The sequence below is a fragment of the Syngnathoides biaculeatus genome, chromosome 9 (genome assembly GCF_019802595.1).
Source record: "Syngnathoides biaculeatus isolate LvHL_M chromosome 9, ASM1980259v1, whole genome shotgun sequence".
In the NCBI taxonomy this organism is placed as follows: Eukaryota; Metazoa; Chordata; class Actinopteri; order Syngnathiformes; family Syngnathidae; genus Syngnathoides; species Syngnathoides biaculeatus.
Window position 1 is genome coordinate 8,249,092 of NC_084648.1, and position 27,810 is coordinate 8,276,901.

At 43.4% G+C, this 27,810-nt stretch overlaps 1 protein-coding gene across 1 annotated transcript; it reads right to left on the reverse strand.

Annotated features, from left to right (window-relative positions):
* Window positions 1-239: 239 nt before the first annotated feature.
* On the reverse strand, window positions 240-27,612 carry radil (Ras association and DIL domains). Its single transcript, XM_061831068.1, has 21 exons — window positions 27,205-27,612; window positions 22,784-22,876; window positions 22,572-22,683; window positions 21,564-22,056; window positions 18,229-18,344; window positions 17,995-18,153; window positions 16,594-16,911; window positions 15,402-15,714; window positions 14,123-14,253; window positions 12,644-12,681; window positions 12,246-12,397; window positions 11,878-11,990; window positions 11,281-11,397; window positions 9,978-10,101; window positions 6,768-6,940; window positions 6,229-6,379; window positions 5,445-5,656; window positions 4,075-4,354; window positions 3,031-3,176; window positions 2,223-2,362; window positions 240-1,156 (listed from the first exon to the last, which is right to left on the reverse strand). The coding sequence occupies exons 3-21, from the start codon at window positions 22,653-22,655 to the stop codon at window positions 1,057-1,059; spliced, it is 3,360 nt and encodes a 1,119-aa protein (XP_061687052.1). The 5' UTR covers window positions 22,656-22,683; window positions 22,784-22,876; window positions 27,205-27,612; the 3' UTR covers window positions 240-1,056.
* Window positions 27,613-27,810: the final 198 nt, after the last annotated feature.

Sequence of the window (27,810 nt, forward strand, 5' to 3'; positions counted from 1 at the left end):
AATATTACAAAATGCTATTTCCTTTCTCTTTTAACCATAAAAAAGTTAAGTTTTCCTTCAATTTGGGTATTTTTTTAATAGTACTCTCTATTTCTAGTAATACATTTTTTCTCCCAAATAATACTGTATTAAATCCTTGCTGACCTTTCCACATCTTTACTGTTCTTTACTTGACATATTTCCCAGTCCAACCCAACAAAAGTACAATTGTACTTTGCATTTCCAGATACTGTCGGAATATGAAAAGGGTGTTAAAAAAAAAAGTGAGGGAACATTCTGAACACGTTGAAATGTTTTATCATGTAAAAAAACTTTTTTTTTTACTACAACCATAATAATAATAATAATTAAAGCTCCAACAACAATGGATGGGGCCTCATTAACGGCAAAGCCTCATAATAGTCATAAAACTTTGATGCCATGCTCGACTCACATTAAAAAGCGTAGACCAAAGAAAACAAAATACATCTTGTCAATTTAGCATATTCCATGTGTCAAGGAGATGTGATTTTGGTTGGGACACAAATTGGGGTTAGGGTTATCCTGACATGATTGACATTGCAGATCCCCCCCACCCATCGAGTGGTTGCCATGGAGTTAATACACCCAAAATGGCTGCTTCAAACCAACATGGCAGAGTTCCGCTTCAACTTTGGGGACGGGTCCTTCAGACGTCTTCGTGCGTCCTGTCATGGATGATGCGTCCACCTAAATTTCGATCGATTGGCGGAACTGGTGTCAGGGGCAGCTGTTTTTAAATGACTGTCCAGGGGGCGCTAGTTAGTCCGTTTTCATCAGGATACACATGCCTATAAAAAAAAAATGTGCTGGGATCCGAATAATAAAAATGGAATCAAAAGTTCAAGTGTCAGCGGCGTCATCGCGTTGATGATCACCAACAAAGTAGGCGGAGATTCAGCCAACTGACCAATCGGCAAGCGATGGGTTCTTTTCAAACATTATTTACATACGCACCAGCATGTAAACGATTATATATATGCCGCTAAGTTTCCACACCGGATATCTGCCGGGTCCGTGGGTCCGTCCGTCCGTCCGTCAACAGGACGACGCGCTGATCTTTTCAGAAACTTCCGGGTCCGACTTGGCCACCAGGAAGCGGAGGCGACCTCCTCCCAAGCGGATCAGATCCACCGCACTGTAGGGAACGACGGTGGTGGGGGGGGGGGTTGGGAAAGCTTGAGTGACGCACAGCTCGGCAGCACCCGTCGATCAAAAAAATGTATTTCGACACAAAAATGTTGGGAGACTATAACTGAAATGTGTCCAAATAATCAGAATTTCTGCCTGTCAACAATTAATATTCAAAGATTTTTGTAGTCCTTAATGAAAGCAGACTGTTCATCTTTTTATTTTTATCAAAATAAGACATTTTCAAACATCTGCTTTTACCTTGGAAAACAACAGTTAACATTTCGGATTTCCTGATGGATCTTACAGCCTAATCATATTCAATTTATGTTTGTGCATTTTCTGCACAGTCAATTTAAAAATGTTCTGTTTACTTTTAATCACAGAATGGAAATGAAAATATTTTTTCAATTAAATTAATAAACAAAAATATGCAAATTGCAATAATCCTTAGTTGAAGCCCTAAACTTTTTCTTTTAAAATTGTGATTGCAAGATGTAGACTTTTTATTTTTAAGTCCAGTCTTTTTGGTTTACTAAAAATTTTTTTGTGACAACCTATGGTAGGACATTAAAATAAATTTATTTTCTTGAAAAATACAAATCTAGATGTTTGTTGTAAGATTCTGACTTTTTTTTTTAATTCCTTAAGGATAACAAATATTATAAAAGTATACTATAAAACGTTTTATTTTATTCTGTATTTTTCCACCTAAAAATTGATGGCAAATAAAAAATTGTAGTGTTGTTGGATCGGTACATTTTTTTCCATCCAAAAAGTTTTGAATATTTTTTTGTAAGATTAAAAATAAAATATTGAAAAAAATTCTTGACGGATTGTCTTTTATCTCAAGTTTTGAAAAAAAAAATCTTGAAGGATTGTCTTTCATCTCAATTTTATAATCAAATTTTTTTCTAGTTAGATTTAAATTTTGTCACAACTTTTCATCTACGATAATGAAATATTTGGTTTGGTTTCTTTATTATTCACGTGCCAATATTATGTTACGCCTTCTGATCTGAGACCGGTAAACTGGCAAAACCTCTCGGCTCGGATGGCATCTCCCTGCTGACCTCTGGTAGTCGGCTCCTATCAGACTGGTCCCGTTGACGGCCAGGATTCGATCGCCGATCCTCAGCCGGCCATCGGACGCCGCCGGCCCCTCGGGGATCAGCGTGCGGATGTAGATGCCCGGGGCGTTGAGCGGCGTGTGCTAAAGCGGGGGACAAAAAGGAGCCATGTGACCGTCCATGTAAAAAAAAAATGAATCAATGACATATGTCTCAATACAGACGATGGGAAAATGTTAAGTCTTGAGTTTTACAGCTGACCACAACATACTCCTCAAATGACTGGAGAACTGGGCAGGGCTTTCCGGAACTGGACTAAACTGGTTCAAACCATAAATAGAGAATAGGAAGTATTTTGTGACAATAGGTAACCTCACATCCGCGCAGACAAGAATGATGTGCGGAGTTCCCCAAGGTTCTATTCTGGGTCCACTTCTGTTTAACATCTACATGCTTTCACTGGCACAGATTATAAAGGACAACAAAATAAATGACCATAGCTATGGCGATGACACGAGGAGACCGAGACCCTGTACAGGCTCCTGGTAAATGAATGGAGGAGATTCATCACTGCATGTGTCACAATTTTCTCCATCTTAACAAAAACAAAACCAAGGTCATTGTTTTTCGAGCCGAAGAGAAACGATGATAGGTCTCCACAGAGCTCAAATCTATACACCTTAGCACTGTACTACCAACCAGGCCAGAAATCTGGGTGTAGTGATGGACCCAGACCTACATTTGGCTAAACACATCGTCACGTAGGTTGTCCTCCCGCTGTATGACTGAAAAATAAAATGAAATAACTCACCAGGCCATCGATGAGTCCCATGCCGAGTCCGTACGGTCCTTTGTCCAGTTCCACTACAAACACCACACACATGTCATCAGGGAGAGGGGGGGCGCCGGGGGAAGAGGACACGGGGAAGGGGAACTCACACCCACTATTAACAAAGCCTGCAGAGGGAATACACACACAAAAACGCACACACACATGCGCACACACAGGGTCTTGCTATGGGATCCACGCACACGAAAGACAACGGTGCAGGTGCAAGTGACGATGTGGAAGTGGGGGGTTTTCAGAACAGAGCTCCAAAATGCAGTTCTACCGAGCACCCGCAGGGGGCACTGTTTCCTTTCATGCCTACTGTTTTCTGTAAAAAAAATACGAATTAGAAGGAAATCACCCAAATAATGCTTTTTTTTTTTTTTTTACTTACACAAGAAAATGCTTGTCTTCTTCGAACAAATTCATTTGTAGGTTAAGTCAAATAAATTGAAAAATCTTGAAAAAAAATTACATCGCTAAAAAATACAAAAAGAAAAAATTTATAAATACTAAAAGCACATTTCATTTTAATTTTACATTTTGGATCAGGTAAATTAAACAAGCATGTTTACTAAAAAAATAATATTATAAAAATTAAAAATTAATAAGAAAGGAAATAAAACGGCAATATTTTTCATTTTAAGTAGTTGATTTTACTACTATGTTTCATGACTAAAAACTAACAAACCAAAAATGAATATTAAAATCTAAAAATTATTTAAAAAAAAATACATAATCATAAGAAAATAGCAGGCCTTTTTGTTTATTCGTTTGCAAGATTTCTAAACCGTCAAACAGTGCAATGTGATTATTACAAAAAATAAATTAAAACCACAATTTAAAATATAAATTAAAAGGGGTAACTAATGGATTTTGTTTTTTTAAACGGTTCAAGTTTAGGTCCCACCCTGCTGGGTCAACCTGACCCGCCCGCCACATAAAAGGAGGATTTCAACATGAGCTCTTTCTGTAAACCCCACACTGCTACCGCTAAGAATTGTGGGTATCTCCTGTGCATCCTACCTTCCATGCCATTAGCAATAAGTCCGTTGGTCTTCTTGCCGCATCCGTTCATCTGCAGGGCTGGCCCGCCGCCACCGACCCCTCCCTCGGGGTACCCTGGCATGGCATGCTGCTGCTGCTGCTGATGATGATGAGGATGATGATTATGGTGGTGGTGATGGACACCACCCCCGTTCCTTCGGAGACTGTGTGGTCCTTGGCTGCGCCCGTTTTCTTCCGCACCGTCACCGGGGGTTGAGCGGGGACTATCGTGCGCTAAGGGCGGGGGCACCAACTCCCTCTAGAGTACATGTGGAGGTAGAAATATTAGTAATAATACATCGCAGTGTTCTGTAATACCCTACATTTGTTGTAAGAATTCTTGATTTAAAAAAAATAGTAAATAACTGTACATATTTTATGGTATTGGTGTATTAGATGTGTGCCTTTAAGAGGTGTGGCCGATGAGTGACATCGGGAGTTGTTCGTCTACGTGTGAGCGTTTCGGTGTGAACAGTGGTCGACAGCAAATCCCTCCTGGTGCAGTCATCAGGACCCGACCGTGAATAGATGTTTGGAGTCCAATGCAGATTTTGATTTGGCATAATAAAATTCGGATAAATGAATAATCGGCTAATTAAAAATCTATTTATAATGAGAAAATTACTTTAGGTCCCTCAATTTGTATAACAATGAAGATATGAATGACAAGCACAACATTTGTTTTACAATACTTTGTCCTTTTATTTTTATTATTATATATTATTATTAATCCTTTTATTTATTGAAAAATCTTTCTATTTTTGCACAATGTTTACAAATATTTTTTAAATGTCATATTTGTTTTAAGTTGCAATGTACTACTTTTTTTTTTTTTTAAATCTACAAATAGGAGAATCTGCCAGTGCCAAATTGCGATTATGGAGGGGTAATAAAACACTGATGAAGAAAATAAAAATCTTTTTTTTTTGGGGGGGGGCATCTTCATTCAGAGTGTTTTGCTATTAGCAGCTGGGCCCCATTCCTATCCACCACGAATAGCGGTAAATTCCTGTACGTACTGTATTCATTTTTGGGGGGATATGCAGTAAGTGTCTTGATGAAGATGATGTCTTCTAAAATGGAGGATTACGGTCTAGTCGGCCCACTGATGAGACAGCCTGACCACTAAGCAGATTAGCCATGATTTAACCATGTCTAGCTTCTTCGTCCGTGTGTGTGTACGCGCACAAGTGTGTGCTCGTGCGCATGTGTGTGAGGTTTTGTCTTTCAGTTGCAAGATTACCAAGGAACTCCTCAACTAGCACAGCTGCTCACATGCAGATTAGTCTGTAGGCGTGTGCGTCTAACGTATGCGCAAAATTCTGCTCTGCGTCGGGACAGCGTCTCACCTGAACATCAGCGGCGTTGTTGTTGTTGCCGTTAGCATAGGTGGTGTTAGCGTTAGCATGCATCTTGGCGCGCAGGCCCCACAAGAAGTGTCGTACGTAGAGCAGCTGTCGGTAGACGCTGTCCTCCACACATTCACCGTCCAGGTCCACGCCAAAGCCGCCGCTGGGCAGAACGATGGGAGGGTGGTTCTCGAAGCTCTCCAAGAGGTCCACTGAACCCACCGATGGAACCGTGTTAGCGTTGTTAGCGTTTCACATTTATCAAAACCAGGTAAATGTGAACATTAGTGCTCCCAAATGGGCTTTCTCACACGACTGGGTCTGACGACCAGTGGTGACCGGAGGGCATCTCGAGTCTCCCCTGGTTGCTAAGATCGCTTTGTGGCGTCACGTTTTAAACTAGTATGGACCCAAAGGAGTCACAGTAAATTCAAATGTCCCCCCCCCCCCCGAGACATTTTTGACACTTTTTCAAGTTATATAATGTTCCAAATACAAAGTGTTTTGACAGCAAACAGCCACCCACTCCCTTTGAAGCCAACAACGTCCTTTTACCCTATCATCTCGTCGCCCCACCTTGAAGATACGCACCCCTTGGTGAATGTCTCCCTCTTGTGGATCACCGCAACATATTATATTTCTATGGCTTGGGAGCAGCTTTTTACTGGGGGGACTACAGCAAAACGTTCATTTGTCTGGGCAGTAATTGTGAGGAAAATACGGAATCAGCCCAAATCAGGCCTCTTTCCGACACTACAATGAGTCGTCTGTCTGATCGTGTCACCTGTGCGGTAGACGTAGGCCTCATCCTCACTGCCGGGCTGCCATGCAGCCACGGGTCCGGTTTCTGCAGTGATCTGGTACTGGGTTAGAATCCTGTGCAGCTGCACCGGCTTCAGGGCCGAGTGCTCGCCGGACAACACTCGCCAGCTCATCTGCGCGATACGGTGAAAGGAATTTTTAAAATCTGTATTCACGGGAATTTTAATTGCTGTACTTATGTTATAAATGCCATTAAATGTATTAAAAATTAAAAAGATATACTCTACATTAAGCAAATGTAAAATGTCTTTTTTTATTCAAATGCAGTTAAATTCTAACAAATATTGTATTTTAATCTTAAATAAAAATACTGTAGACATCCAATTTTTCATGAAAATGTTAGCAAGGTCTTTTGCATTTTAAATCGTTTTAGTTAAAAAATATGAATGTAAAAAAGCATTATTTTGCATTTTATAAATAGAAGAAATAAAAAAATTTTCAATTATTGAGTGGATTAAAAAGAATTTGACAAAAATCGTCCATGGCGCGTGTCTGGCCTGCCTGTGTGAGCTGCTGCGGAGGTGTAGTGAGGATGGAGATGGCACTGTTGAGTTTGATGAAGAATTTGTCCGCCAGATGTCCCAAGGCCGACTTGCGGGCCCATTCCGACACCATCCGCAGACAGGCCTGCATCTGCAGAACTTTGGAACGCTGGAACCAGCCACGAGATGGACCTGAACGCACACATAAGCAAGTGGTCCTCGGATTGGTGCCGAATGTTCAACAATATCTTGGAAACTTCAAGAGGAACCAGCGAGCTCTGTTAACAGAAATAATTGAAAAGAGTGAAAAGGACGTTTCAACTGCTTTGAAATAATAAATCAAATGATTATTAACTTTCTTGAATGGATGATTAATAGGCGGCACGGTGGATCAACTGGTAAAGGTGTGATTGTGAGTGCGAATGGTTGTTCGTCTGTATGTGCCCTGCGATTGGCTGGCAACCAGTGCAGGGTTTACCCCGCCTCCTGCCCGTTGACAGCTGGGATAGGCTCCGGCACTCCCCGCGACCCTCGTGAGGATAAGTGGTTAAGAAAATGGATGGATGATAAATAAATAATATTTTAACCCAGGACCTCAGACACTCCAACCACCATTTCCACCATTATATCCAGTATAATATATATATTTGATATTTATCCCAAATTAAAAAATGTAGGAATTAAAACTACTTTAATGTAGATTTTATGAGTACATAAATAGATTACATACATAAAATAGTCACCGTGTACATTTTTTTAATACTTTTTTTTACTTTTTTTTTTTTTTTTTTTTTAAAGTGAAGTGGTGGCACGGTGGATCAGCTGTAAAGCGTTGGCCTCACAGTTTTGAGGACCGGGGTTCAATCCCGGCCCCGCCTGTGTGGAGTTTGCATGTTCTCCTCGTGCCTGCGTGGGTTTCCTCCCACATCCCCAAAACATGCAATATTAATTGGACACTCTAAATTGCCCGTAGGTGTGATTGTGAGTGCAACCGTTGTCTGTCTCTATGTGCCCTGAAATTGGCTGGCAACCAGGTCACGGTGTCCCCCGCCTACTGCCCTTCGACAGCTGGGATAGGCTCCGGCACTTCTGCGACCCTCGTGAGGATAAGCGGCTAAGAAAATTAATGGATGGATGCATGATATTGACGTCATTAGCGTTCACCCTGCGGACAATGCATATTGATTTTTACTTGCTAATGTCTTGATGACACTGAGCCCCACGTGCGGCGAACTTTTTTTTCGGCTTCATGACTAAATTACAATTGACCGACTGCTGGTATTTGCACTTCAAATATTGAGCCATATGTCTTGGACACATACGCGTGCGCACCCACACACACTCGTGTAATAGGCTTACGTCTCGGCATACAGTAATCTAGGGACAACAGACGAGACATCACTTGACCTCCCTCGCAAAGGTGTCATAAAGCTCAGCTGCGGCTGCTTTACAAACACACACACGACAAAGAATTACACTAGTTCGCTGTAATTATTTAGCAGGTGAAAGCGCAATTACTCGATAGTCGCCAAAGTTCATTCTTTGCTCACGCAGATATATAAAGCGCATCTGGAAAGTATTCACTGTGCTTCAATCCCCCCACCCATTTTGTCATGTTTAAGCCTGATTCTAAAATGGATTCAATTCATGTTTTTCCTCAAAATTCTGAAAATAACAGTACACAATAGCAGCGTGAAAAAAAGTACTATTGAAATTTTTACCATTAAAAAAATAATAATAACAAATGCAAAATCACTCGTCGGCTGGACCTGCCTCTGTCAGGTCCCTAAAGTGAAGCTCTGTGAATACTTTTCAGGTGCACTGTAGCTTGATGAGCATGTGCGCCTTGCAAACATCAGCGTTATCCACCCTATGTGCGCACACGCCAAGTCCTCCTCTGTTACCATGGTGACAGAAACATCAATAAGATGGGGCGTTCCTCTGCATTAACATGAAGTGAAGGTGTCGCCATCCTGGCCGTGCCGGTTATTGACGACACACTACAGTGCACGTGTGTGAGTGTGTTGGCATGGCTACCATTTGTAGACCCACAAAATCCTCTGCATGCATGACAAGACACAGGAAGTTGGCTATTTTGGTTCAAGGCGGCCATTTCAGGATCGATTTTTGGCCATTTCCAAGGATCCTGAGTTTGATTCATCCCTTATTGCCAGTTGCAAACAGCAACATGAAATTTGGTAGTTGTGTTTATGTCTATTTTGAGACCCACAAAAAGGATGAAGAAGCCTGAAGAAGCCCTGCAATGGACCTTTCCGACTGGCGATCTTGAGTGCCGCCCTCTTTGCGACGGTTACCATGTTCCGCAAGCTTCCAAAATGGCGACTGAACAGAACAGGTTTGAAGTCCATCCTCTGTCGTGTATTCCAGATAATATTGAGGTATGTTTTTTTTTTTCAAATGCGTCAGACTTGCTGAGAGAGTTCTACAGAGAGGTCTCAACTATTTCCCGCCAGATATCTTTCATCAGAATTACACGTTCCCCAAGAGCATCTGAGGACCATTTTCTTTGTAACATGAACTTTACCAAGCCCACGCTACCGACAACCAGTATTGCTTGTGGGAAAACATGGCGGCAGGGGCGTGTCAAGACAATGTGGCTATCTGATTGGCTATTATTGTACGAGTGATTGACAGCTTGGAAAGGTCCATTATGCATGGACAAAGACAGACAAATGAAGTCCTCCATTTTGGTTTGAAGCAGCCACAATAGGGCCATTTTGCCAATTCTTGTGACCTTTCAAGAAGGAAGACGAGATTTCTTTGTGATTGCTCATAAATTTGAAGCACACATACCAGCTAGACGGATGGCGTCAGCTTTGACGTCTTTGCTCGCAGGCAACAAATTTTCATGGCAAGCTTTGAGAGCAGAGCAGCATAACGAGGTTTTGACCTTTTACCCGCCATGGTACTTTCTCCATGCTTCATTCAATCAATCCCCGTCTTCCCACCCCCATGTGGAAAAAGGAGGAGGAGGAGGAGGCTGATGGGAATTAGAGAGCAGATAGGAAGGAAGGGCACACAGGACAAAACTTGATTTGCCCCACCGCCCGACGTCTCCCTCGCTTCAAGTCAAACTGCTGACAAGGTCGGTCCCTAACAGCTTGCGTGCCTCCTCGGGGAAGGTCTAATGGAGGTGAGGCATACGGAGCTCCCCCAGCCCCACCGACCCCCCCATCCCGACACAGAAACACAAACACATCCCCCTTACCTTTGTCCATCAGCTGGTTGAAGAGCGACACGTTGGAGAAGAAGAAGAGGTAGGCGAACATCTGCGCTTGGATCTCCGAGTGGACCTGGTAGCCCTGCAGCAGATCTTGGGTGCTCTGGAAAACCTGACGAGTGCATGAACGCACAAAATCAACATTTGAAAACATTCTGCAACCCCATTAAAGTGTACCTGGTACCTGTGAAGACTTTAATCATATTAGTAATATTATAATTAATAAAATCATAATACCAGTTTTATTTTTTATTTGTATTGGACAAGTACCGTAATTTCCAGCCTACAAGCCGTGACTTTTTTCACATGCTTTCAACCCTGCGGTTTATGCGGTGATGCGGATAATTTGTGAATTTTTTCTAACGGCTGCAAGGGGGCGCTGGAGTGGAAAAGGTAAGACTGAGACCGGTGGAATATATGTGCCGAGGAAGTGATGTTTAATGGTATGATTTTTTTTAACTGGCCCTGTTAGCACTCCGTTAGCATTAGCCGCACTAGCATGTTGCTGCCGTGTCTCAATGATTTTTACCGGCACGTTTTTTTTTTAAACCAGCCCTGTTAGCGCGGCGGTAGCGTTTAGCTGCATTAACGCAAGCACCGCGCTAGCGTGTTGCTGCCGCGTCTCAGTGATTTAGGTATTTTTTTGTTTAACCGGCCCTGTTAGCGCTGCGCTAGCGTTAGCACCACCCTATTGTGTTGCGACTGTGTAGCTGCCGCGCCTGTTTTTTTTAACCAGCCCTGTTTGTGCGACCGTTTTGCTAAGGTAAGGTATTAAAACTTTGAAAAATCTTTCTGTGTATTATCTTTCTTTGTAAATATCTTGTGTTTCAATGTGGGTTTCAATGTGGGCACTTGCAGCTTTTACACAGGTGCGGCTTATGTATGTACCAAATGGTATTTCCTTTACAAATGTACTGGGTGAGGCTTATAATCAAGTGCGCTCTGTAGGCTGGAAATTACAGTAAATACATAGATTTATATTTATTTCATTATAAATGCTTCATTGATTCCTTCAGTAAACAAATATATATTTTGTATACTATAATTTCTTTTATTAAAGAGAAATTTTATTGTGTTTGTAATGTTTGATATATTGTGTGTATTTAGTTTCAATTGACTACTATGTTTAAACTGACAGCCGCTGGTGAAAAAAAGAATACAAAATCTTTTTTTAATCCGGATTGTTACATAGGCCACAGGATTCAGAGTGTAGGGAAAAAAGTAGCGGCTTACAGTCCAGAAAATACGGCAATTAGTTTCTTCCCTTTCTTTGTAAACAACATTTAATTACCTGGAGGACCCTGCGTACGGGCTCTGGGAATCCGGCCCCTCCTTTCCAGCACGGCTCCGTGCTGTCCAACGGGAACGGATTACAGTCCAGCAGACCCGGAAGCACCACGTAAAGAGCCTGCACACGCAAAACACAAGTATGACAAATAAATAAATAAATACAGTGTTTACAAAAACACATACCGTATTTTCCACACTATAAGGCGCAACGCATTATAAGGCGCACATTCAATGAATGGCTATTTAAAAAAAATGTTTCATATATAGGGCGCACCGCATTATAAGGCGCATAGAATAGACACTGCAGTAGAGACTGGGGCTACGTTATGCATCCATTAGATGGAGCTGCACTAAAGGCTCAATAATGATCCATATATAAGGCGCACCGCATTATATGGTGCAATGTCAGCTTTTGAGAAAATTAAAGACTTTTAGGTGCGCCTTATAGTGCGGAAAATACAGTAGGTTCATTGAATGTTGTTTTATGTTCCTTAAAACACAAACGTTAGCTTTGTCGAGTATTCTGACAATGATTTACATTCACAGAAAACCCCGCAATGAAATTGTGCAGTTTCCTAAAAGAGTCGTACGTAGACACCTTCGTGATGTAGTAGACGCACTGCTGGAACGTGTACATGATGACCTCCTCCAGGATACTCATGGCCTCCTCGTTGGCAGAAATGGTCGCCGACAGCAGGGACTCCTTAGAACCTGGAACCCGGGAACGCGCGTCCATTTTACAACTTACGTAAACAATGAAGAGAACTTAGCTGCCACTTTAGCAAACATACAGGTTTATGTACAACATCTTAAAACAATTTAGTCTTCAATGATGTGTTGACGTGGTCGTCAAAGACAATGTGGACCCCAGTGGACTAGCCAAGGGTGCTTTTATATTTATATTTGTACAAACCTACACTTCGTCTTTGTCTCTACGTATGTACAAGTGTATGCGTGCGTGTGTACCTTGCAGCGTCTCCATATTGTGCGTGTATGACGGCGCCCTCTGCTGAATGAAGTACAGGATTTCGATGGAGTTGGACATCCAGAAGAAGATGGTCTGCAAGTCCGGGATCAGGTCCGAGATACTGAGCAGCGATAGCGATGCGGGGTCCTGGCTGTGCACGCAAGCATACACACACACAAACATAGATGATTGACGGTCAGGATGATTGACAGCACCCTGCCAAGGTTCTAGTTGGGTGAGGTGGCTCACGCTGAGGATGCAAATGCGCATACACACGACACAAGGATACGCTCAAGCATGGGAACACACACACACAATCACGCAAACGTGTGCGCTCGGACACACACGATGCACAGTTTTTTTTTTTTTTAAACACAAGACAGAAAACGATACTTACTGCTGAGCTTGCTTCTGGGCTAACTCCTTTGTCTTCTCCTACAACACACACACACACACACACACACACAAATAAAGGTCATTAAAGTTTAAGCATGTGTGTATGAGACACACTGGAGCAGAACAATGCCCCACTATCTATCTATCTATCTATCTATCTATCTATCTATCTATCTATCTATCTATCTATCTATCTATCTATCTATCTATCTATCTATCTATCTATCTATCTATCTATCTATCTATCTATCTATCTATCTATCTATCTATCTATCTATCTATCTATCTATCTATCTATCTATCTATCTATCTATCTATCTATCTATCTATCTATCTATCTATCTATCTATCTATCTATCTATCTATCTGTCTGTCTGTCTGTCTGTCTGTCTGTCTGTCTGTCTGTCTGTCTGTCTGTCTATCTATCTATCTATCTATCTATCTATCTATCTATCTATCTATCTATCTATCTATATCTATCTATCTATGGGTTCCAACAATTTATCATCATGGCAAAGATGGTCAAGATATAGTAACAATCTGCACAGTCTTGATATTGTGCAGATTTTCATTTGTACATTATATTTATCTGTTATCCATCGGTCTTGCTCTCTTTCAATATATCACATTTAATTTTTTAGGGCGATATATTTCCCCAGAAACTATCACTATAAATGATAGTATGGTTGATGCTTTTATGGCACATACAGCATAGTGATTCAATAAACAGTTAACGTTCCCGTGCGTGTGTGTTTTGTGGGGAACGCACACACAACTCCAATCGCTGACATTTTAATGGCGTCGTCGCGGTCGAGCGAGCTTTCTAGATTCAACTGTTAGCTGGCTTAGCCAATTTACTTTCCATTTGTCCTCAGTTGTGTACATCTACGGAGCAGACGCCCTCCCGCCGTGGCGAGTGCGAACACAGTCATGGAGGTTTATTGAGTCCAGAAAAAAATTCCATGTCAGTTGTATGAAACCATACGTGGCAGCTCTTCACCAACACACACAAACACAGGGCAGGTATCAAAGCATGGGTCAATGGAATGAATATGCTTCTTGCAGCCGTGTTAATTTTCGTGTGTCTTAAATGCGTGGCGTACACCAAACGAGAGCCCTGTCCGTTTTTATTTTCTTTAATTTGCCGCATATGGTACGTTGCATTGATATAAACATTAAAAAAATGAATACTAGCCACTACAAATACTAAATATTCTACAATAAAGAAGATTCATCTCATAAAACTGAATAGGTTTTGTCTGTTAAAAGTTAATTTCACCCATCTAGGTGGCTCCACCTGATCATTTGTACGGAAAGGATCTCGTCACGGACGAGAATATAGGTCACATGAGTAATCGAGTACGAAAACAAAGTCCGATATGTGGTCCTGGTTCTCCCGGGTCGAGCCAGGTGGACTAAAGTACCCTGCGAAGAATAGCGAGAAGATGTAGAAGAAGAAGAATTGCACCCGGCGACTGACCCAGGCCACCGTCTGGATCCGACGGACGATCTTCAGCAGCAGTTTTCCGAAGCTTCCCGGCGGGAATGTGGAGGCCGAGTGTTGTATGCACAGACACAAAAGGTACGCCGGGGTCAGCTTGTGGTCGTCTCCTGACAACAACCAGGACACAAACATGATCAATTGTTGTTGATGTTTGGGGGGGAGTCATGCAGATGAAATATAATTTGCTGTTTACAAAAAATAAACCTGTCAGCTTCATTGAAAAGTAAACTGTCGTAGATTTATACAAAAGTATGATTGCCTTCCACTGCTCATAAAAACCTGTTTGTCTCTGATGTTAATGAAAACAAACTTTAGGTTTGTCAAAGACTCCAAATTCCTGTTTATGTTTTGAAAAAAGTGCAGATTTTCTTCCATCCAATGTTTATAAATATGCATACGTTTGGTTCACTGAGTGCAAAATTGTCTTTGATGTTAAAAACACATGCCCGAGTTTTTTGAAGACAAAATTGTCATTCTTTTTAAAAACACACTGTAGGTTAAGATCATTAATGACTGCTTATTCTCTTTGATGATCACGAAGACGTACGATACATTTTGAAGATTAAATTGTAGAGCCGCTGCCAACGAATTTTTACATTAATTAATGAAGTTTGTTGGTGAACTTATTTATTCTTTTGTTTTAGAGTTTATGAAAAGATTACTATTGTTTTGGGGTATTGCTTCATGATTAAACAACATTTAAGCAGTATCATACGGGAAGGAGTGATGTACTCTTGAAACCTTTTGAAACTGAGGGCTACTTTTTGGGTACTGATGAATGCAAAGCGCTAACAGTTTATGTAATCTTCCGGGCTTCATGTTCAACTCCATGTTAATTACAACTTATTCACTCGACCACTGCAAGCAAAAATGAGTTTTAGAATAGAGTTGTCAGATTATTTTTTTTTTCATAACTTGTGACCATTACCAGTTTGGTCCGTGTTATGTTGGGAAATAGTCAAAAATGTTGATTGTTGTTATACGAGTTCAAAGCAGATGTTAATTTGACAGTTTTAATGGTGGACTATAAAAAAAGAGGATTGGGATCATTTTAAATGAAATTATGTCTTCAAATGATGAATCATTTAATCAGATAGTTGATGATTAATATGATAATCGATTGGTTGTCAGTGAATCGAATAATTGGGACATTGGTATTGAAAACGCTAAATTGTCTACGATGTTTATGGAAGAGCAGGTTTGCCGAAGACGTTGAGGATGTTTAGGGAAAACGTCTATTACGTAGTCGTAGTACCACCAGGTTCAATGAGGGACATGATGCGGTTGAGCAGCTGGTCTTCGTGAGTGGGCTCAAACTCCAATTGCAGCTTCCTCTTCTGGCCTCCTCTTCCTCCATCCGCCGTCCCACCACCCCGAGGTTTGACGGGGTGTGGCCTGAAGCTCCGCGGCGCCGTCGTCGCGCCCGCCGCGGCGGCCGCCCTGTCTTTGAGCGCCGACCCGCACACCTTGCACGTGCCGCCCTCCTCCGCCCCGCCGTCGTAGACCTGGCCCAGGCTGCGGAGGCGTGCCAGGGTCTGAGCGGGAAGAGGCTTGGCGCCTGTGGGGTCCTTGTATGAAGAAGTTATGATAGTTCATTAGAATCAAAAACAAAGATGAGGATGCAATATCATCAGCTTACATCCACACACATAAAAATTTTTGTTTGTAAATATTGAAAGTGACTAAACACACATCAGACCTACTCACAGAAGATTGAATATAACCTGTCTTGGACGGAAATCCATCCATCAATCCATTTTCTTAGCCGCTTATCCTCACAAGGGTCGTGGGGAGTGCTGGAGCCTATCCCAGCTGTCAACGGGCAGGTGGCGGGGTGCACCCTGAACTGGTTGCCAGCCAATCGCAGTGCATGTTTTAAATAAATAAATGACATATACAGTGCGGCACAGTGACTCAGCTGGTAAAGGGTTGGCCTAACAGTTCTGAGGTCCCAGATTCAATCCCAGACCCGCCTGTGTGGAGTTTGCATGTTCTCCCCGTGCCTACGTGGGTTCCCTCCGGGCACTCCGGCTTCCTTCCACATCCCAAAAACATGCAACATTATTTGGACACTCTAAATTGCCCCTAGGTGCGATTGTGAGTGCGGCTGTTTGTCTCGATGTGCCCTGCGATTAGCTGGCAACCAGTTTAGGGTGTACCCCGCCTCTCGCCCGTTGACAGCTAGGATAGGCTCCAGCACTTGTTGACCCTTGTGAGGATAAGCGGCTAAGAAAATGGACGGATGAACCCGAACAGTCACATTCGACTAAAATTCTTTGATCTAACATATACATAAATTGGACTAAAACTTTGAAAAGTACAAAAACATTTGTAAGTTGGACTCAAAATTGAGGGAAACAAATTGTGTAAATGTTAGATTCAAAAATATCTTTAAAGTCATGAAAACAAATCTCAAGATTATATATATATATATATTGTAACCTTGCCTTGTACAGGAAGATATAGTGCGCCCCAAAGGAGAGCAGGTCACCGTGGCGCAGCGTGGTTGAGCGCTCGCAGCGGGAAAAGTTGACCAACACAGTGGCGTTGTGGACGGGTTCCACCGCCACGCAGGACGAGCGCTGCTGCTGGCCGTCGGGCTCCAGCTCATCCGCCTTGGAGTGGTGGCGCGGGGGGGGCAGGCGGCGCAAGCGGCAATGAAGCGGCAGGACGTCGGGCGAGAACAGACAGATGTTGGGGCGAGCGGACGGCGTCTCCTGGCCCACCGTGTGCTGGTCGCGGTTTAACAGGTACACCAGGCAGTCCTGGAACGCACACGCAGAGCGACGGCACGTTTTGCGATGACAACAAAGACAACACATTCGTACTTTAACTGTTTGATTTGAACAAAAACAAGCAAGATGGAGTCTTTGATGTTTACGAAAAATAGATGCTCCCCTCAAAATTATTAAACATGTTTCTAGTAATAACTAGAATAATATTGATGCTCCTAAATTGTCTTTGAAGATTACAGAAAAACGATTGTCTGTCAACGTCATGTATAAAAAGCAACAATTCAAAAGTGATTACAATAAAAAACCATCTTTGATGTTTGCAGAACATATTAGATGGTAAATTGTTTTGATTTGAACAAAAACAAGTTCAACTTACAAAATACTCATGCTAGACTATCGTTTTTGATAGTTACAGTAACGTACTGTTTTTGATATTTACAAATCATATTTGAGAATAAATTACGTCCACACACATAAAAATTTTTGTTTGTAAATATTGAAAGTGACTAAGCACACATCAGACCTACTCACAGAAGATTGAATATAACTTGTCTTGGACGTAAATCCATCCATCAATCCATTTTCTTAGCCGTTTATCCTCACAAGGGTCGCAGGGAATGCTGGAGCCTATCCCAGCTGTCAACGGGCGGGAGGCGGGGTACACCCTAAACTGGTTGCCAGCTAATCGCAGGGCACATCGAGACAAACAGCCGCACTCACAATCGCACCTAGGGGCAATTTAGAGTGTCCAATTAATGTTGCATGTGTTTTGGGATGTGGGAGGAAACTGGAGTGCCCGGAGGAAACCCAAGCACGCACGGGGAAAACATGCAAACTCCACACAGGCGCGTCCGGGATTGAATCCGGGACCTCGGAACTGTGAGGCCAACGCTTTACCAGCTGACCCACCGTGCCGCCCACAATAACATAACTAAATAACTAAATTAAGTGATGTTCACACTAATATGTAAGGACTGAATTTGAATGGGATTTTTGTCGAAACACAATTTTGAGTCAAAATTTTCTTTGATGTAGACAAAACACCCACACAACGAATTTTCATTAATATAATTTCCGTCTCACTTTTTGTGCTTTGTTTTTGTCCCATCTCACCTGTTTGTTGTACCCCTGAAGCAGCAGAAGATGCGGCGACTGGTAGAGAGAGTGACGCACACCCTCCTCCTTGCGGCGCCCGGCGGACGCCGCCTCTCGGCCCCGGTAGGGCCCGGGAAGAGTGGAGTAGTAGCGTTTGGGCTCCTCTCCCACCGCCAACTACACACACCAACACAAAGTGAAGCTGTCAATCATACTGATTGTCAGCTGACAAAGCGCTCATCAAGGTCCTACCTGGTTGAGGCTGGTCTCGCTGAGGCTACGACACAGGGAGGAGTTGCTGGCGCGGGGCAAGGTCAGAGCCCCCTTGGCTCGGTTCCTTTGCAGCTTGCGGGCTTGAGCGTTGATGTCTAACCGAAGATTGAGAAAAGCAAAAATAATAAAGACCAGGGACGAGAGTTTGAAGCTATCTCCTTGAATGAAAAATATGTCGCTGAGCGCAAAGAAGCAACAGCTAATTTAACTGTCTAAAAACAGCAGGAATGATTGGTCTTTGTTTTTGTCATGAAGCAGAAATCAAAAACATGAAACGAGAAAAATTTGACTTTTAATGAAAACTCCATTGCTGTCAGATTCAACATGAAACCATGCAATGAAGAGAAGCAGTAGCTCTACTGTTAGCATTGTTTTTAGCGTTAGCAGTCCAAGTCCACAAAATTCACCAAAATTGTCGCCGAGGATCAAGCAAACAAACACTGAAACGTGAAACAGCAAAATATGAAACGTGAAGCATAAATGGGAGTCAAAGAAACGTGAACAAAATGTAAAACAGGATTATGTGAGACAACAACACACGAAACAACAAAATGAAACAGTTATCGTAAAAGCCGCAAATTTTTTCACACGCTTTCAACCCTGCGGTTTATGGGGTGATGCGCCACTAGTGTTAGCACGGCGCTAGCGTTAGCGCACCAATTTATAAAACTCGGCACACAGAAAGAGTTTAATGCTAGTGCGGCGCTACCGCTAGTGTTAGCGCGGTGCTAGCATTAAACTCTAGTTTACCGAGGCTTATAACCAGCTGTAGGCTGGGAATTACGGTAAACATAAAAACAAACACACAAGGAATGTCCAATGTAAAACAGAAAAAAAGTAGAACAGTGACACATGAAACAATGTGGGAGACATACTGTGAAAAAAAATTACATAGGCAACGACAATAAAACCTAAAAACAGTGGAAGAACAACGTGAGAACCAATATTGTTCGCAATGTTTTAGCAGTCCAACTCTGCAACGTCCAACTTTGTTTTATTGTCATATAACGTAAAATCTTTCTGCAGGGATCAGAGCACAAAAATGCCAAAATGTGAAACACTAAATGGTGAAATAACGACACCCTGCTTTGTTGGTCGTGTTGTAATTAGCATTAGGATTAGCATTAGCATCCACAGACATGTTAAAATTGTTGTACAGTGTAAAACAAATAAATGTGAAAGGGCTGTAGGTGAAATGCGGAGAAAAAAAAGTGAGACAAAAAGACAAACATAGCTTTGTTATTGACAGTTTTTAACTTGAGAATTCCAAGTACACAAACTCCATTAAAACTTTTTTCTTTGTCATAAATTGGGACACAGCAAAATATGGAAAAACATTTAACTCAAAAAAATGGAAAAGCTGCCTTCTTGATTTTTTTTGACAGTTGTCAACAGTTTGAAAAGCATGCAAGCAACACGTATAGGACTTGGTATTTATTTTTTTATTTTATTTATTTTTTCCTTTTCCATGTACAGAAATAATATGACTTGTATCTGCCGCTCATGCATTGAACCTGGAGCGCAAACCAGGAAATGAACAGACCAATGAGATAATTGATGGGAAGGTAACAGGAAGAGCAAACATACAGGTGATGTGAACGGGAAAGGCTGGGGGGGGGAGGGGGTGGCAGGTTGGTCTCCATGGTGATGACTGACAGTCACCCTACCTGAGGCCAGTCCCCACCTTTAGAGCCCGACTGAGCCGCCCTAGCCGACCGCAGAGGGGAGCTCCTGTCCATGCGACCCATTAGAGCCACCAGGAACTGGGGGGCTTTGGGCCCTACAGCGGGGTGGGAGGGGTTCAGAGGCTGAGAAAAAACACAACCCAAACACCCCCTCGACCCAAAACATCACAACAGTACACACAAGCACGCGCGCATGCATGCACTTGTGTGTACGTGTGTGTTGTGAGTAGTGCGACAAGATAGCAAACACAATCACACGCAGGACACCTGCTAACGGCCAAAATTGACTCCAAAATAGCCCCTCAGAGCCAAAATGGTGCAGTTCTTCTTGTGTCTTTGCGGACATGGCTTCTTTTTGTGGGGCTCCTCATGGTAAACATTTCCATCAAATGTTATGTTGCTAAATTAAACTGGCTTTGGAGGAGGAATTTAGATTAAAAAAAGTGCAACATTATCGACGTCAACAAAAGACATTTGGAAGGAGCGAAAATGTCTTGTCGGCCACGGATTGTTGAGACTTTATTGTGGGTCTACTCATAATAGTTATGCCTGCTAAATTTCATGTTCCCTCAGTTTGACTGCTTTCTGGGGGGGAATTACAGCGCCAAAATAGACGCCTTGCGCAAAATGGCAGACTTCCTGTGTCTTTTCAGAAATAGCTTCTATTTGTAGGTCCAGTAGTGATACGTTAAACTGGCTTTGCAGCTGAAATTCTTCTAAAAATAATAATAATAATAATAATAATTTCTCATTCCAAATGTTTCCCCCTCATCAGAACAAAATGGACAAAATCCAAAATTTGTGCACGGAACTCATCGACTACACATCAAGAGCCTGTTAAGAGGAAAAAAGTTTTATTGCGTTATTTTACTTTATTTTATTTTATTGTCATGTCATTATCCAAGCTTATCCTCACAAGGATTGCGGGAAAGCTGGAGCCTATCCCAGCTAGCTTCAAGCGAAAGGCGGACTACACCCTGAACTGGTCGGCAGTCAGTCGCAGGGCAGATATCGACACCATCACTGAGCAGGAATCGAACCCACACTGGCCGCACCAAAGGCCAGGCGTGTGTCACACTACACCATCAATGACTCCCTTTACTTTATTATATTATTTATTTATTGTGTTATTGTGTAAGATAAGGTTGATGTGATGAAAAAGTGTTTCTAAATTCCCGTCACGTTAGCACTCCTTCTTGATAATTGAATTAAACAAAGGGCCCTTGGAAATGTGTGTAATGACCAAAATGTCAGACCTCCTGTTTTTGTGGGTTTTTTTTTGACTTCTTGTGACCTTTTTTTAGGTGCATTTGCTCATGGCAAGTCTACCAAATGTCATGGACTGCTTTCTGGGATGTATTAAAAAAAAAAAAAAAAAAAAAAAAAAAAGAACTAACCTCACTGGGGTCCGAATCCAAAACCTTAGAAATGTTCAAAATTTACCATAAAATGTCCGTTTCGAGACCAAATGGCAGACCTGTAATGTTTTTTTCGGGCATGGCATCGTGAGACTTTTATGAGAGTCTGGTCATGATCAACATGTCTACCGAGTTTCATGTCCCAAAGTTCAACTGGATTTGGCGGCACAATCAACCACGCTCGGACATCACCGCGTGCGTGCTTTCTTACCGGCCGTGATGGTGTCCTTCTCTTTGGCGTTGAGTTCGTCCACCTCAGCTCTCCTGCGCAGCTCAAAGCGTCGCGCGTGTCCCTCTCGCGGCTTCCACAACTCCTGCAACAGGAGCGGCTTCTCGTTGTCGCCAAGCGCCCTGAGACACTCGGTCCGCCACACGCCGCCGACCCCCTCGAGGCGGCCGATCACGTCGCAGAGGACGTACGAGTGGGCGGATTCCTTGTTGAGCGAGTAGCGTTCCAGAGCCTCTTTGACCAGCTCCTGAGCGCTGGAGCGGGGCGTCGCCAGGACGCTCTTGTAGTTGGCGCCTGCGCAGATCTCATCGCCGAAGATCTTCAGGACGCCCGGCGCTGAACTTTGGGTGGAGAGCTCTGCCGGGTCATCCTCCGGTCGCTCTGGCGGCTCGGTCGTCGAGCGCCGGTCGCTGCGCGTGTTCGTTCCCGCTTCGGCTGGGACGCGGTCACGGTAGCTCAGCGTGCGGTACAGGACCTAGGAAGGCACACATCCATTTTCTGAGCCCCTTATCCTCACAAGGGTCTAGGGTGTGCTGGAGCCAATCCCAGCTGTCGACGGGCAGGAGGCGGGGTACACCCTGAATTGGCTGCCAGCCAATCGCAGGGTACAATCACACCTAGGGGCAATTTAGAGTCTCCAATGAATGCATGTTTTTGGGATGCGGGAGGAAACAGGAGTGCCCGGAGAAAAGCCACCCAGACAGGGGGAGAACATGCAAACACCACGGCGCCGCCGCGGTAGAGCGTTGGCCTCGCAGTTCTTTGGTGCAGTGCCCCACCAGTTGTGCGATGTCTTTCAAATCCTTTCCTCTGTTTATGTATTACAGAGCACACAACTAATAGCAAAATGAATGCGTGGTAATAATCGTAAATTTGCAGCCCTTTGGTGCCGTCTTGATAGAGCCCCGTGAAATCTGCTTAGCAACAAGTGCCTTTTTCAGTTTACAGGATTGTGTGTGTGTGTGCGTGCGTGGGTGCACGCTCGAGTACCTGCGTAAAAGTTCTGCTCTGGCGCTTCAGCCGGCTCTTGGAGGGCAAGGACATGCTTGCCCCAGATGAAGAACCGTAAAACATTTTTGCTGCTGTCGGGTCTCTCGGCCGCCTTGTGACAACACACGCATGATTCACACATATTTATGATATTGCGCACGTGTGCGCGCGCGTGTGTGTGTGTGTGTGTGTGTGTGTGTGTGTGTGTGTACCTTGTTATGAATTGAGTCGTAGGTAACGATTCTCAGGATGCTTTTTTTAAATGAGATTTCATTCCCCAAGCAAATCTCTCTCTGGGAGAGAACCTGAAACAGATTAACTTCATTCATAAAACAACAAGCAACAATTTTTAAAAAAAAATATGATTATTAATCCCATTTGTTTCCATGCAATTTGTATGGGGCCAAATACATGGCATTGTTGAAAATGTACAATCACAAAATAATAATTTCAGATGACAATATTTTAAAATGTGGCCAAAATATATTCATTTGTGGGCAAAAAAAGTAGTATTTTTTTTAGCTAAATGTTTTGCTACAATCATCCATCAATCCATCCATTTTCTTTGCCGTTTATCCTCACAAGGATCGCAAGGAGTGCTGGAGCCCATCCGAGCTGTCAACGGGGAGGAGGCAGGGTGCACTCTGAACTGCTTGCCAGCCAATCGCAAGGAACACATAGAGACAAACAGCCGCACTCACAATCGCACTTGGGGGCAATTTAGAGTGCCCAATTAATGTTGCATGTTTTTGGGATGTCGGAGGAAACCGGAGTGCCCAGAGAAAACCCACGCGGGCACGGGGAGAACATGCAAACTCCACACAGGCAGGTCCGGGATTGAACCCGGGACCTCAGAACTGTGAGGCCAACGCTTTACCGTCTGATCCACCGTGCCACCCATCCCAAACATCTTCCATTTTAATCCAATTTCTGTTTAGTTCTTCAGTTTTATGAAACGGAAGCACCCGAGTTCAAGGGTCTGAACACTCATGGCTCTATGATCTTTCAGGTTTTCCTTTTTTAACAAAAACCTCACCAATTCTGTTTCTTTCAATATGGGGTGCTGTGTGTACAACTAGGGAGAAAAAAATTGTATACAAGATTTTGGTAAATGGCTGCAATATAACAAAGAGTGAAAATTTTAAGGGGGTCGGAAAATGTTCCATACCCTCTACATCTATATTATTGTTGCATTTATTTGCCTTGTTGTGTCTTCGGCCCTGTACATTTGTGTACACGCGTGTTACGCAGCGTAAACACCATCTTGTGGGTCACCAAGGCAAAATGGAGGCTCTGTATGTGTCCGAGTGTGTGTGTGTGTGTGTGTACATGGTTATGCATACGTGTGTGTGTGCGTGGGTGGGAGGGGTTTGCCGTCCCCGGGTTTGAGTTAACTACGGCCAAGTAGCCAGATTAGCGTGGATTAGCTGGCATTTAAAATAGTCACGTTATCCCAGCAGCAGGAGCGCTTGCAGAGTCAGCGGCAACAGCACCCCCAATCCACCCCCGTACTCCCGTAGGCCCCCATCCGCGTCCCCGCCCCCACCCTGCCCTCCAGTCCCCTTCCAAGAGCACCCAGACGCCTTAGGGGACTCCCCGCTGATAATGATAGCAGGCATGTGAATGCTGGACTGTCTGCGTTGACACTTCAAGTGTTTTTACGTATAACGGCGTCAGTGGGAACTTTTAACACACGGCAGCAATTGTGTCAATGCCTGACGCTCAAGATTTTGCTAGTATTTGGCATTACCGTGAGTAGTAGTTATGTGAATTCTCAACTCTCAGCAGTCACGCGTTCATGGCATTACACACGTACTAATATTGTCCCAGCATTCATTCAATACATTGACACATAGTAGCAGCCCGACTCTCGGCATTCACGTGACAGGATTTTGATGCATGTGATCCCATTCAGCATTTTCACATATGAAGATTTATCGTGAGTCTTGCGGCAAGCATTCACTCAATGGCGGCTTGGATTTCAGCACGCGCCCCAAAAAGCGTTTCAGTGCATGACTTCCATATTGGCAATTCTTAATTGTCACAATTCACACTATTGACAAATTTCTGAGTCACAGCATTCACATTGTCCAAGTTGGTGATGCTCAACGGTGTGAATGCATCAGTCAACAGCAGTCATGCACGTGGCCGACTGGATCATCATCAGGAATTAGGATTCGGCCGTTATTGACTCTCATTATTAACACAGAAAATATAGATAGCATGCAAAGCAGCATTCATGTATAGAAATAACTCATCAATGTAAGCCACAGGTGTCAAACTAAAGGCCCGAGGGCCAGCTGCGGCCCGCGAAGGCAAATTATGTGTATCAACTTCCATGATTTTTGTTCAAATTTGAACCAAAATTTCAAACTGTCATATCACAAATGATGGCGTTGATATATTCCAAAGCATTTTTGTGTTACCAAACATCAACAATAGTTGAAAAACCAATTACATTTGATTTCTGATTCTAAAACTAGTTGATCAATTTAATGTGCAAATATGAGGAGTCAATTAAAATTTTTCCTGGTTTCAGTCATGATGGCCCTCTGACAGAAACCGTAACTACAATGTGGCCCGTGATAAAAATGAGTTTGAAAGCCCTGATGCGAGCGTACCAATTTTGTGAATTCTCATCTCTCAGCATTCACTCCATCAATTGTTTTGATTTGCAACAGGATCAGTGGGAATTCTTGACCTGGAGCATTTGCACGGGTGAGGGATTTCATGCAGACTTGCATTCAGTTCTCGCATCAGCCATCCAATGGATGCTTTCACACGTAGAAGCAGTTGTGTGAATGCTCGACTCTCAGCACTTGCCCTGGTGCAGAGGAGGTTTGGCCTGCTCAACCACATCATCGCTTCGGAGCCGATCAATGTTCCATGTTAACACGAGTAGAAGAAGGAGAAGACAAAGGAAAAGAAGAAGAAGAAGTAGAAGAAGAAGAAGAAGAAGAAGAAGAAGGAGAAGATGAAGAAGAAGAAGGAGGAGGAGGGGGAGGAGAAGGAGGAGGAGGAGGAGGAGAAGGAGAAGATGAAAAAGACAAAGGAGAAGGAGAAGACGTAGAAGGAGAAGGAGAAGGAGAAAAAGAATCAAGAATTGAAATGAGCATGTCAAAAAACGTAACTGAGTGGATAAATGCTGAGAGACTGATTTATTGCTAGTACAGTAGTGGTCAAAAAGATAGCAGTCCAACATGACTAACCAGATGAATCCACAATTTCACTATATTTGTATTGTTACTTGTAGGTGCAGTAGATTCTCATAAAAACCAACAAGACCCAGCATTCATGATATTGCCATCGACTTTACAAACTCAAAACAACAGTATTTTGTAAAAACGTTTTTTGTGTGTCTGGGATTTATCAATCCCAGTCACTCAATTAATATTTAGTTGTATGACCACATTATTATATATATATATATATATATATATATATATATATATATATATTATATATATATATATATAACTGCTTCACATGCTGTGTGCCATGGAGTCAACCAATTTGTGGTACCTTTCACCAGTTACTTTACTCCAAGATTCCTTAACGACATTCCACAATTCGTTTTCTTGGTTTTGCTTCAAAAACAGCATTTTTGAGTTCTCGATTGGATTAAGGTCTGGGGTTTGTGCTGACCACTCCATGACATCAACTGTGTTGGTTTGGAAACGAGGCTTTGCTTGTTTACTAGTGTGTTTGGGGTCACTGTCCTGTTGAAACGCCCATTTCAAGGGCGTGTCCTCTTCGGCATAAGGCAACATGACCTCTTCAAGTATTTTGACATCGGCAAAACCGATCCATGATCCCTGCTATGGAAAAATGGTTAAAAAGAAATACTGAAAATGTGGATTAATATTGTTAGTCGTGTTGGAGTGCTACTATTTTGAACACTACTGTATATATCGTAGACTGCTATTATTTTCACCAGTACTGTTTGTATTGTAAATGTGCAAATGCTGAGACTCGACTTTGTACTGTAAAGGGTTTTGGACCCGAAACAGCATCGATGTAATGTTGTCGTTTTTTGTTTTTTTTTCGCATCTCTTCATAGGAGGGTCCTGTGAGTTTTTCGGCATTGACTCGGTAAAGGTTGCGGCAATGCGAATTCATGCCCACCTCTCAGCATTCCCCCACAAACATGTCAATGTGAATTCATGCACAGTCGCATTTATTCGGTGAGGATGCTTTCAATCAATGCTTTAACACATAGCAGCACTTTTGCGAATGCCCGACTCTCAGCATTCACGCTAAAGAAGGTTTAGAATTCTTCGCTGTAAATTATTTCTGCGTTCGCACAGTTGGGGATATTTTATTAATGTTATTACATTACCGTGAATACATGACTCTCAGCATTACTCGACAAAGGTTGCGGAAATACGAATGCTGGACTCTCCGCATTCACACAATTTCAAACATTTGGGCCCTCGGTGTGTTGACCCGATGGTCGCTAGTGGCAACCGGCGGAGCGACACACCGCGGCGGACGATCCTCCGGAATTAATCCGCCGACGAGGCGTCACACACGGCGGAGGCGGCGAAGAAAGCACCGCGGCGCAGGTGGATGCAGATAAAGTGCCCGGCCAGCCTCCGCCGTGAAACGGGAGCGAGGAATACTTGTTACGCACCTCACAAGTGCGACGTTTTACAGCAGGTGGATGATATAGATCCGAAAAGTTGCCGTCGTGGTCCTCCGCCGGTCGGTGTCTGCAATGCGCGTCTCCATGATGCTGGAGGCTCGCTCCTCCGAGGCTCTCATTCCGCCCCCTCTCTTTTCCTCAAGGAATTCTTTTCCTAGGAAGGGAATTGAGGAGTGACGACAGTCCCCTTCTCCCCGCAAAACCGCCCTGTCAACTCGGACACCGAGCGGCCGCGGTGGTCCCCCGGCTCGGTGCGTACATCTCCGCCGCCTCTGGCCGGCAAATGCCAACTGGCTCCCGCAACCGCATTCCACCGTCGTCGGCGGTGAATCCACAGCCGAGTGGTGACGGAAATTGCCGAAGTACACCCCGAAACGCAGGCCAATACGGATCCCCGTGGATAGAGAGACACCACCCTCCAGTGGACAGTCCCGGTAAGGCAAATGAATTTTCATGACAACATAGATGTCCATGCATCCATTTTCATAGCCGCTTATCCTCACGAGGGTCGCGGGGAGTGCTGGAGCCTATCCCGGCTGTCAACGGGCAGGAGGGAGGCGGGGTACACCATGAACTGGTTGCCAGTCAATCGCA

Bases quoted from the DNA above. Each gene is read 5' to 3' on its own strand.
- radil (XM_061831068.1), bottom strand. From the start codon at position 22,655: ATGTTTTACGGTTCTTCATCTGGGGCAAGCATGTCCTTGCCCTCCAAG. The intron at 15,715-16,593 runs GCAAGGTTACAA...TCTTCATACAAG, and splicing joins ACTATATCTTCCTGTACAAG to GACCCCACAGGCGCCAAGCC. The intron at 6,380-6,767 runs GCAGGCCAGACA...CGTATCGCGCAG, and splicing joins CTCCGCAGCAGCTCACACAG to ATGAGCTGGCGAGTGTTGTC.